At 43.4% G+C, this 12,278-nt stretch overlaps 1 protein-coding gene across 1 annotated transcript; it reads left to right on the top strand.

Annotated features, from left to right (window-relative positions):
* The first annotated feature begins 702 nt into the window (after positions 1-702).
* pxdc1b (PX domain containing 1b) lies at positions 703-11,090 on the top strand. The gene is made up of 5 exons (XM_041961629.1): positions 703-1,365; positions 8,846-8,937; positions 9,108-9,225; positions 9,334-9,445; positions 9,933-11,090. The coding sequence occupies exons 1-5, from the start codon at positions 1,110-1,112 to the stop codon at positions 10,054-10,056; spliced, it is 702 nt and encodes a 233-aa protein (XP_041817563.1). The 5' UTR covers positions 703-1,109; the 3' UTR covers positions 10,057-11,090.
* Positions 11,091-12,278: the final 1,188 nt, after the last annotated feature.

Raw genomic sequence — 12,278 nt, 5'->3', positions numbered from 1 at the left:
CATCAATGTGAGACTAGTTCCTCTTATCTCAACAGCACAATTTCTGAGCAGATTTACGTGTATGTCCAGTTAGGAGTGTTTCTATGCTTGCTTTAACTTGCAGTGAACATGCTATTTCCTGCACTGCTATCAACTGCTTTTACCAGAACAGTGTGCAGACAGTTTTTTTCCCACAGTGCAGTAGTTAATTACAGCTGAATTGTCATTTCTTGACTTGACCGGGACTTCCTGTAAAGCTCTTTTACTGGTCTCTGCCTCTCCACTCAGTGAAACATTAGTGTGCCGTTCAGCCGAGCAATGCAGAGAAAATCTCCTTTTTTTTTTGGCCACTCTGACAGGACACAAATAATTTGCTGCTGTGCATTTTTTCTGCTGTGGATAAAATGCTGGTATGGTATAACTGCTGGGCCTCATGAAACTGCATTTCACCAGAGTTTTGTTCCTGTGGTTATTTTCCAAAGGTCTCATTTCAAGATTAAGTGATTTGAGGAAAGGCGGCATCATATTCAGGGCTAATAAAAGTTCTGTTTGAATGGAGAAACAGATGAAAATGAGCTGTTTCCCCTGATTTTAAGCAGATGGGACGGTTTTGTCTTTGCAGCCCTGTGCATTCTTTGCATAATAATACCCTGTTGTGAGGGAGGGGAGGAAGGAAGGAGGGAGGAAGGAGAGGGGAGGAAGCTGCGCTGAAAGAAGAGCCGCTGCATATCCAGACTGAGTGAAGTGAAATGTTGTGGATTTAGGAGCGCAGCGGCGGGTTGGAGGAGGGCGCAGCGCTTTGAGAGACTTTTCTCCGGACGAGAAAAGAAGCTGTTGGTGGATCGATACTGCCAGTTCTCTTTCCAGGGGGCGGTGTCTGCGACTCCCAAGTCTGTGTCTATTTTTTCCTCAAATCATGCCACGTTTGAGATCACGCCTGATGGGCTGAGCGACCATCATCCTCCTCCTGTTTACGCACAGCTGCACTCAGAGGAGACCGAGCCGAAAAGTTACCCAAGTTGTCTCTCTCTCTCTTTTTTTTTTTCTTAAATTTTCCAAATATCTGGGGCCTCGACTTCTCGCGCTGTCCTCCGACCCGCCCCAGCAATGCTGGACTGACGTCTGGAGGGATGGCATCAGCTGTGTTTGAGGGCACGTCGCTGGTCAACATGTTTGTGCGGGACTGCTGGGTCAACGGGATCCGGAGGCTCATCATCAGCCAGCGCGGGGAGGAAGAGGAGTTCTTCGAGATAAGGACAGAGTGGTCTGACAGGAACATTTTATACTTGCATCGGAGTTATTCCGATCTGGGGCGGCTGTTTAAAAGACTGGTAGAGTCCTTTCCCGAGGACAGAAGAGACCTGTCCAAGTGTCCCCTGATAGAAGGTTGGTATGAAGGAAAGTGATGACGGAGCATTTAATAATTAAGTGTCAGAAATAATGGAGGTATTAATAGAAATCTGTAAAATGTAATTCTGATCAGGGGCGTAGCTACAAATTATGGGGTCATGCACAGGAGGTGGCTGCAGCCCCCCTCAACTTTAGTATGAACAAGTCAGCGCTGGCAAATATTTGGCATTTTTTGCTTTATAAAAGACTGATAACTCAAATATTAGAATAGTTGCAGAGGTAGTTCCTGTCGACACATAAACTCAGCTACTGTATTATTGCTGATTTCATTTTCTGGACTTGCTGCAAAGTTTAGGTTTTTCATCTCAGGCTCGGCCAGACCAGGAAAGTTTCCCCGATGGGAGGAAGACTTCCTCACAAAATAATATTCCTGTTTACATTAAGCCTCGGACAGCACAACAACTGATCTGTGCTTTTGGGAAAGTTTGTTTTTGTGGATTACAGTCACCGAACCATCTGTCAGAGTGAGATTATGAAACATCTGTAAATGTACAACTGAGGAGCATCAGGGCATTCATTTCCCCAGTTTTGTGCCCTATAGGTAGATGGTATTGTTACAGCGTAGAGCAGAAAAAATAAAAGAAGGAAGACATAGTCATCATAATCAATACTGGTTTATGGTTAATCTGAACCGAGCTACCTCATTCCCTTTGTTTGGACAGGTTAATGTTTAACAAAGTCATATTAGTAGACCTATCACATAACCTTCAGACCACAAGACCAACATGCTGTCAGTGTTTCTAAATCTTTGTCAATAATTGGCAGCTAAAAGGCCGAATGGTCTGAGAGGTTTGCTTTCACCTCTTTGTGGCCTAGTAATGGATTTCCTGTTGGAAAACGCTGAAAAAAGACCAAAAGATCAGATGCATCATAACAATTGAGGAGGGGTGGACTATTATCTGCAGGAACACACCTCAGTTCTAAGGCCGGCACTTTGATCAAACGCAGTGGCTGATTAATTCCTGCTATCTAACGTCTTTTCTCTTTGCAGAGGAAAGAGGTGTTAGGGGACAGCTGCCGTCCCAGCATCAGGCGAAAACGTTGACTTTAACACTAAATCACAGTTATTAACAGTCCGGGCTATGCTTTGCTCAGATGTGCCTCTATGTCGTGCTTATCCAGTAAAAACATCTCTAAATTTAGGGATTTAGAATTTTTTTAGGCAAACTGAAGGATTTGATTTTAATTTGAGTGCCGCAACGTCAATTCCAGAAAAGTGGAGTCCATATAGTAACATCCGTTATCCAATCATGTGTCCACAAAGTGGTGTACCTCGCTCCATCCTCGCTTGTGAACGACTGAGCCTTTCCAGGAGGCTCCTTTCATACCCAATCATGATACTATCACCTGTTACCAATCAGCCTGTTTACCTGTGGAAACAGGGTTTTTTTTAGCGACTTTCCCAGTTTTTAGTTGCTCCTTCCCAACTTGTTTGAAATGTGTTTTATTCATTCGTTAAGGTGGTTGATTCCTTTTTAAAAAAAATCTTGTGTTACTTTGAGCAAATCAAGCATGAATGATCCTAATCCGTACATGAAATATAACTTCATCAACAGGTTCAGAGGTTGTGATTCACGAGAAGGTGCTCTGACTTCTTCTGCTACGATCTGATCAAACTGTCCAGCAGGGCTTTTCTAGAGGGCAGTCTTTTCCCACATGTAGCCCAAACCTCTGGCCCTCAGGGTTTGGATCTTTGACACTGTGGTGCTGTGGCACTGCCAACAGGCTTGGCAGAGCTCCCAGCTTGTTCTGTGGGCATGATCTCCCCACACAGTCTCCTTGGCACTTCCCCTTTGTCTCTACCCACTGAGCCTATACGAATGTTTTGGATACGTCCCTTTAGTGGCGACTGGAACGCTTTGCTTCCTGCCCGTCCACCGAAATAGCTGACGAGGTTGTTGACAGCTCGCTGCATTGCCGCTGCCAGTGCAGTGCATTTTGGGAAGAGACATTTTGGATCTCATGACTCACTTTTCACTTCTTTTTTTACAGTCTGTCATCCTTCACATCCTGATTATTAAAAGTCAAATGGAGCTGTGACGTCAGCACTGAAGGAAACGTTAGTGTACCTGGTGACTCGAGCTGGTTTAGCAGTTTCATTGATGGACTGGAAGCCACAGGGTTAATGACATTCCCCTCATAGCCTTTCCTGATTTCCTACCTCCGTTCAATATTTCATTGGCATCCTTTCTAATTAGCACTCAGATTGAAAGTCTCTGTGAAAAAAGATGTAGCTCTGGCCTTTCTCAGTCCACTTTGCTCCACTTTCTGCTCATGTTTTCCTGTTTCTGTGCTGCGCCTAGGCAACAAGGAAGGCTCACCGAGCTTTCAGTCTGATGTCATGACGAGAGAGAGAGAGCAAGGGAGAGGGTGACCGAGAGAGGAGTGGACTTGCCATATTTAGTCCCTCTGGTCTGCGAACGCCTCGTAACACTTACCTTCCATGTGACCCCAGACTGAACACAGACAGGAAGTGATTGCTCACATTCCATGTGAGCCACATCCCACAGAGGCAGGTCAAAACAGGCTGCGTCTGAAATCCCTCCCTCCCACAGTCATTCACTGCTCCCTGTGTACGAAACACATCAGAATACTTCACATATCTCTGACACGTATGAATCATCATCTCAGTTTGTTTTTACACAGCTATCAAAGGAGGGACATTTAATCATATTTCAAATTATGGACTCTACGCTTTTTACTTCCATTTGGCAGTTGTTGACAGAATTATGGAATAGATGCTTTACTTTTATAGATGAAGAACGTTATCCAACTCTTGAAATTTGGCCACTGAAAATTCTTGGTTCCCACTGGGTGTCCCTTAATTTCATGCAACCATGATTAAAGGAATATTTTGGCTTTTTGGGAAATAAGCTAATGCGCTTTCTTACTGAGGCTTAGATGAGAAAATCACTACTCACTAATCATATCTGTCTGTTAGATATGAAGCTCCAGCCTGCAGCTGGTTAGCCTAGCGTAGCCTAAAGACTGAAAATAGAAGGAAACAACTGACATGCAAAGAAGGACATGTTGCCCTTTAGCACTTTAGGAAGTTAGCATGCCCGGCCAAGAAATAGTCTGGCATTGATGACAATGTGCTGCTTATACGTGTCAGTTTTTGTATGGATTAAACAAACATGTTAATGGCAGAATGAGTATGATTTTACCTAAAAAACAACGTTTGGACTCAAACAGAAATAAGCCCTCTCATTCATCACTTTTGACCCACTAGAAGCGCGTGTGGCTGTGTCTGTATCTGCAGAGTCCCTCCCCTCCGCCTGTATTTTCTTATTTGGCTGTGTTCGGGATGTTTCTGGGCATCAGCCTTTGGACAGTGGGTGTGCAGCCCCCGGCCAATAACAGATCATCAGCAGCGTGCATCAGAGCCATTGAGCTGTTTTTGTTTACAAAACACAACCAACAAATCACACTCATCCTGCCTTAAATTAGTATGCTTTAGTAGGTTTAATGCTAAGCTAAGCTAACTGATACAAGGTTGGTATTGATTGTCTCCTCCACTCTATGTAAGGGCAGCAACACTGAGGCCCAGTTAAAGAGTTTTAAGTTTGTGTTGTTTGAGAAGAAGAAGTAATCTATATATATATATCTGTAATATCTTTGTAGCTGCTATGTTAAAACCATGCAAATTGACTTTAAACATGATTTTGGTTGTATAAGTGAGTCAACAGCTATACTGCTGCTATGTATTTTCATTTGATTGCTGTGACAGTCTTTTGGATGGTCATGGTAAGAAAACACTGACTTATATAAAATACCTATTTGCATATAATTATGCATATGCACTAGGTAGTGATTTTGGATGCACAGCCACACACAACACTTGCACTTGACGCGACAGGTTTATGCGTGTAACGGAGCCTGACCTTCTCATGGGCGTGGATGATCGCTGAGGTTTGACGTCCTCCACTTGTTGACTGAGATGTCCAGAAATAACACGTTGTCGAAACTGCATAGAGTTAGTGGTTAGATGGTGAAGTGTCGGGCCACTGACATGTGCTTATCACATCTACGCAGAAGATAGCTGGTGCTTGCAACATCTGATCACTGTTTAGATAATCGGTTTGAGGATGACTCGAGCACAGTCGAGTTCCTGCTTCTGCTGTGTTATTTTAGCTAATAGGTGAAGTGGCTTGTCAACATGGCGTGTTGTGACGGAACTAACAGACGGGGAACTTAAGTGTGCAATTTCAAAGCGTATGAGACAAGCACATGCATTATAATTTCATCTGGTATCTGTGCAGTTACTGTTATTACTAGAGTTTACTAACCTGTTGTGCTAAGATTAGCTTATCTTCCAAAATGGAGATAGAAATAACCAAAAGCCCAATAGTTTTGCAGCAGGATGGAGTGTTTGTAGAGGACAAGTAGACTTACTGAGGTCTGAATAAATAATCTCAGACAGAGGACATAACATGTTGAGTAATTACTGATAACACAAGGGCCACTGCAGCCAGGAAGCACATGAAGGAAATTGAGTCTTTTAGAGGAAATTGGGGGAAACACACTTAGGGACCCTGCAGGAAAACTCATTGCAGCATTTTGTGCATCCTGGTTTACCTTCGTTATGCATTCTTCTAACCTGCAGACATGTCTGATTTTGCAGCACCTGCCGTTCACAACAGCTTTCTTATATGAAAGTCCTGCAGCTGAATAACATCCTTTATATCCGTCTGATGACAGCAGGTGTGTGTTGAATCTGCTGTCCCTAATTGGAGAGAGGCACTTTTTTTAAAAACACAATTAAATCTTGCACAACCAGCTCCAAGCTGTTGCAACAATAGCTAGCATGCTGCTCTTTTTCACATCAAACAGGCCTGTTACATCTTGGTCTACACAGCCTGCTAGTTTATGCACTAATCATCATTGCATACTTTTATTTGATTTTATTGCACTACAGTTCAATTGCAGCTATTGTAAATAAAGCCATGCATTCTTATGCAAAACTACATTATTATTAGCCTGCTAACAAGTTTCCCCTTGGGACACGTTCCTTGACCAAACTGTCAGAATGTTATGGTGGAGACAACAGCTTTTCAGGGGGATTAGAGGACTTGTGATGATTGTCACCAATCCCTAACACACCCTCTTCCAAATCCCATCCTGTGACCATGTGCACCCTGTGTGCACGGCGTCCCTGCACCTCATAAATGCAATAATGCACGTTTGCCCTTAATTCATAACGTCAATGCCCCACATAGCGGAACATAAGCTTTACTAAACCATTTACAGAGATAACAACTAACAAGACTGGGTGCGGTTTAAAGTCTCTGCAGTGAAGTTGTCATCCAGCCTTCATTTCTGTTCGAGATACCACATCTCTGAATCAACCATGAGAATCAAACGTTTCACAATCAGCAAGTGCTCTAACAACATGGATTAAACTGGTGTTTTCAAGCCTGCTGTCCACCTCTGGTATCTACAGCTTTAGTTCAGCCTGCACTCTGTTTAATTGCCTTAATTTAACGACACTTAAACATCCTGGAGTTTCTCCCATCATTGATTCGGTAGGAATGACACACTGTGACACACTCTCTGCTTATCAGGTCTGTTTTAATCACATTAAATAGTAGCTCTAAGCACTTGAAAGCATACAGAGTATAAAAAGATCTACATTGTTATTTACCTTAAACAGAATTACAGCTTAAAATCGTGACTCACAGCTTGTGAAAAAAAACACGAGAGATCAGCATATGCCTCAAACATGTGTGATTTGTCAACAGGTCTTACAGGGACTTTGTAAGAACATGATCCTGAGGCAGTGTGAGATTGAGACTGGGTGGGAGTCTCACTTGGTTCCTCTTGATGATTAAACAGGCCAGTCACTCCTCACATCCCCGCGGGTATGACGCCATCACTGCTGGCCATTACGAATGGATGAGACTGTGCATAGTGTGGCTTCAGACTCTCTTACTCAGTGCCTCCATGTAACAGTAACCGCTGTGTGACTGGCTTCTGTCTGTACCGCTTACATTGGATGGAGCCTCGTCAATGCGGCCGCGGCGTTCATCATTATTGTCCTCGCCACATCCCTTTGTCAGCATGGCAGCAGATGATGCTTTGCTCACTGCTCGCTCACAGGGGTGGCAGTCTTTCATCCCTAAACCTGCTGATTTTACACTCCAACTGCCTCCTAAATTGCATTCCTAGTATTTCATGCAGGATTTACATGTCATCATTGTACCACTGTTATTACTTTCCTCTGTTATTTACTGCTGTTGTACAAATGGTTGCAATTACACTGTGTGTTCTTGCTCTGAACACAGCGATATGTAAACTTTTTTCTGGTTCCTTTTCCTACTTGAGGTAAATATCAGGGGGCATTGTTCTTTAAAAGGTTAGTACATTCAACAGACTAGTGCCTTTTCACTTGCATTTGTGGCAACCTTTTTCAGGCAAAGTGATAAACTCGGCCCTGTCTGGCTTTTTGTGTCGTGACCCTGTGGACAGATAACAGCCTGATGGCAGTAAAGGTCGTAGCAGCTGCCCTTTTTTATCACACCAACACAGAAATAGATACACTGAACTTTTGAGTGCAGGCCAGTTTCTTTGTTCATGGGACTTTTAAGTTCAGTGTTAATTGCTAATGTATTTTAGAATATTTTTATGTTATCCTCTAGGCTGCAGTTGTTGATACTGTTGCGTTGCAGGGGCGGACTCAGGCGGTCTCACGGGCAGGGGTGGAAAACGCAGAAAGTCGTGATGCATTTATTGAAACAGTTCAAAACCTTTTCTACGATGGGGTGGGGCAGCATATATAACCCTGCATTCTGCCTACTGGAAGGGCGCCCTCTGGTGCCACGCCATTGTTCGGTTTTCCAAAACCTCTTGAAAAATGTCCCAGTTCTTGCTGGGGTTTTGCCCTTAATTGGCTATCTTTCAGGCCTTACACTGAGTGACATACCCTAACCCAACAATAAGATATTAAAGGCCAAAAGCTCCAGGGTTGTGTGTGCTTTCGGAAGCAGCAGGCTTTTGTTTTCAGGATAATGGACTGTCCAGCAAATGGGCTTTCAGTCCCATGAGATATTTTTTGAACTCTTGGGGTTTTGGAATAATGATCCGTCAGAACAATGGGCAGTCCCACACCCTCTAGGTCACATATGTCAAACCGATTCCATAAAGGGCCGTGTGGCTGCAGGTTTTCGTTCCAACCAAGGAGGAACACACCAGGCCAACCAATCAACATCAATGGATCTCTTAGTTGTCAGCTGAAGACTGAGATCAGCTGATTAATTGACTCCAGCCTGGTGTGCTCCTTCTTGGTTGGAACGAAAACCTGCAGCCACACGGCCCTTTATGGAAGCATAGGCTTCACAAAGAGAAAATTAATTGCAAAACTAAATTACATTAGAGTGCACGGGTGTATCTGATTTTGGAAGATATTTTTGGAAGACAAGTGCTGATGATTTCAGATGCTCATATTTGTTGGTTTCAGGGCTTGTAAAAATCAAAGAGGCAAACGACATAGAGGAGAAACTGAACGAGGTGGAAAGACTACTGAAGAACGCGATCAACATGCCATGCAAGGTCGGTCCTTCAGCTTTTACCTTCAAATAATATTGTCTATCCATACTTTATTAAAGAGTATTTACTGCACATTTGAAGATTTTAATGTTCCCTTTTGTTTGGGGGTAAATGGAAGATGTTTGGAGACTTACAGCTATGTAGGTTAAATGATGAAAAACCTGACTCCACAGTATTCCAGGTCGGAGGTCATGCTGACTTTCTTTGAGCGCTCACCGCTGGACCAGGTGCTGAGGAACGACAAAGTCCACAGAATCCAGCCGTGCTTCCAGAGTCCAATCAAGATATCAGGTGCATATCTCGCTTTCCTTTCTAACACAAACATGGCGCCACTGTTGACATCCCTGACGTCATGGCAACCTGACAGCTGATCCAATGCTGCACTCTGCACCTTTTTAGAAATCATGCGATCCAATGGATTCTGTCTGGCCAACACGGAAACCATTGTATTTGATCACAGCCTCCCTGAAGAAAAAGAGAGACCCTCATCCACCGACTCTGTGGAACATACGTGAGCATTAAGACCCCTCCTCAGTGTTCCTGTCTCTGTCACCAGTCTGTGTCACACTGGCTTTTTCATAGACTGCTCAGCAAGCAAATTGCCTGCTTGTTTTCCTCAAACATTAAGTTTAAGTTGTGCTCTTGAGTGTACAGAAATTGTTTTGAAGCCCTTGAATGTGAACCAACCCCAGGACCCCCCCACCCCCCACAGGAAGTGTGTCTGTGCACCTCTTCCTTCCCTGGGTGTGTTTAGGAAGCAAAAGAGGAACACATTCCTCTTGGTATTTCACACAAAGCAAGACTTTTCATCACTCTTAAGCAGCTGAAATGCTTCTCTGCAGTGCTCTGACCTTGTGCTAGCAAATAAAGTCTCTATGGGCTGATGTAGACAATAAACACAGGGCCTTAAATCAAATGCATCGCAGTTTTGATTCTGAAATTAGGCTCCACAGGTTCATTGCGTCCTTAGAGTAATGTGTCTTTCATTTTATTGCCAGATATGAGGATGGAACAGAGTTTTTGCCAATGGAAGCAGACGTGTGTGACGAGGAAACAGAGGCGTATGTCACCAACCTTTCCTACTACCATCTGGTCCCATTTGAAACTGACATCCTGGAATGAGGAGCAGACGCCCGTTGATGGACACACAACACTGTCGCTGAGGAATCAGTGGAACCGAGCTATGCAACGCTGCACATGGCTGCGCCGAGTAAATGCTGCTGCTGCTTATTCTAGAAACCTCCACTTAGAGCGACGTCACCGGCGTGCCTCATTCAGAGCCTTACCTGACGGGATCGTCTTTATGCTGACTGGACAGCCGTGGAGGTCGGTCAGACACATGGATGTCTGTGGTTTGGAGTGTGACTGCAACCAGAGGGGAGAGAGCTGCACATCAACCTAGATTTGCAGACAAATTTACGGTATTGGACCATTTCCTGTTACTTTAAAACTTCTTTTTCTATCTCATTTGTTTTATCTTTCACATTTAATCTCCAGTGGACCTCCATGATGGCATCGGCGTGGTTTGCCAGGAGATACGTGATCAGCAAGGATTGTTGTTTTCTCTTTTAGGCTGCTCCCTGCAGTGTTATTCACAGTGTTGCCACTCTGGTGTTTTATTCCTGTGAGAACACAGGAAGCCAACATGAAGGTTTGTGTATGATATTTGTTTATGGTGCAGCTTCCACCAGCATTTAGGAACTCTTGTGTTTGTCAAATACCAGCCTGAAACTCATTGGGTAATTCCTGTTTTCTTGCTGGGAGATGCAGTTGGTTCTTTGGCATGAGAGTACTCGAGGATCCAAGTGAAACTAGACGACATGGGTTTGATAACAGATAAACACGAGTGTGAAGTTTAGACGCCACTAAAAATGATGAAGAATAGAAATCATAGAGGAAGATTTGGTCCAGTGTCTTCCTGATGTAAGCATAAACCAAAAACTTGACACAACCCCAATTCCAAAGAAGTTGGGAAGCTGAGTAAACCATAAATAAAACAGAATGAGACAATTTCCTAATCTTTTTGACACATGCTGAACTGAAAACAGTACAACGATGATATGTTTAAATTTTGACCTCATCAGCTTCATTGATTTTTGTAAATATCTGCTTATTCTGAATCTGATGCAGCAACATGTTTCAAACTAGTTGGGACAGGAGCAACTAAAGACTGGGAAAGATGTGGAACGCTCCAAAAACACCTGTTTGGATCATTCCACAGGTAAACAGGCTGATTGGTAACAGGTGATAGTATCATGATTGGGTATGAATCATCCTGGAAAGGCTCAGTCGTCCACAAGCAAGGATGGAGCGAGGGTCACCACTGTGTGAACACATGATTGGATAAAAGATGTTACTACATGGACTGAGGAACACTTTGGAAAACTGTTGTCAGTAAACACAGTTTGTTTGCAAATGATTGAATTCTGTTTTTATTTGTTTTCCACAGCGGCCCAAATTTTTTGGAATGATGAAGCTGTTACTCTAATAGACTCCAAACATGCATTAGCATCAGCGTTGAATACATTTTTATGGGTAAATACACAGTTTCACTTGCTTCTTGGACAACTGTCAAATTAAAGAATCTGAAAGAAATATGTGTCGTTATCATTTTGTCACAACACTCAAACTTAATGCTGCCTTTTAAGATGTTTTTTTTTTTGGTCTGAATAATATTTTAATATCTGTTAGCAGTGAAGCTTGTAATGTTGCTTATTTCGTGTGTATAAAGAAATCATTTGATCTATCAGAGCAGAGCATGGAGTGTTGCCGTTATGTGGATCACTGAATCATCTCGCTGCTCTTGTCGCTGTGTGATGGGAGGTAAAATGGGGCAAAGAAAGCTTTGTTTTATGGGTCAGTTGAGGTCGTATTTGACCCGTTCTGTAAGATGACGTGATGATGACTGCAGTCTTACTGAATGTGGGAGTCTGCAGCCCGGCCTGCAATGAGGGAACAAGTCCCGTCTTTATCCAAAGAAGACAAACAACCTTGCTGTGCTCGAACTTTCTATAGGGAAAGTTGTGTGAAATAGGCAAACACTTCATTAAAATTCATGCCTTTTGTATGTTTTATGGAGGTGGCTTTCACTTCTCGTCGCGCCTTTAATCAAAGTGTGGAACTCAGTGGAGCATTACGTATGTTTTGAATACAAGAGTAAGGCAAAAAAAAAAGAGGAAAGAAGCACATTTGTGTGGGGTTAACTGTAAGGAAGTCCGCCTGCGCTCATTGTTTTGACACTTTTGTTCATGTCTTCGGCGGCTAACAGCGCCCAGCTTTCTGCCCCTCCAAATACAGAAGCATTCAACCCTCACAAACTTGGCACACGAGGCCTCGACAGGACG

Source organism: Chelmon rostratus, chromosome 20 (assembly GCF_017976325.1).
Source record: "Chelmon rostratus isolate fCheRos1 chromosome 20, fCheRos1.pri, whole genome shotgun sequence".
NCBI lineage: Eukaryota > Metazoa > Chordata > Actinopteri > Chaetodontiformes > Chaetodontidae > Chelmon > Chelmon rostratus.
The sequence above is the reverse complement of the archived record's forward strand: the minus strand, read 5'-3'. Positions and strand labels throughout refer to the sequence as shown.

Excerpts from the sequence above, each read along its gene's own strand:
- pxdc1b (XM_041961629.1), top strand. The coding sequence starts at position 1,110 with ATGGCATCAGCTGTGTTTGAGGGCACGTCGCTGGTCAACATGTTTGTG. Across the intron at positions 8,938-9,107 it reads CGATCAACATGCCATGCAAG|TATTCCAGGTCGGAGGTCAT; the intron begins GTCGGTCCTTCA and ends CTGACTCCACAG. Across the intron at positions 9,226-9,333 it reads GAGTCCAATCAAGATATCAG|AAATCATGCGATCCAATGGA; the intron begins GTGCATATCTCG and ends GCACCTTTTTAG.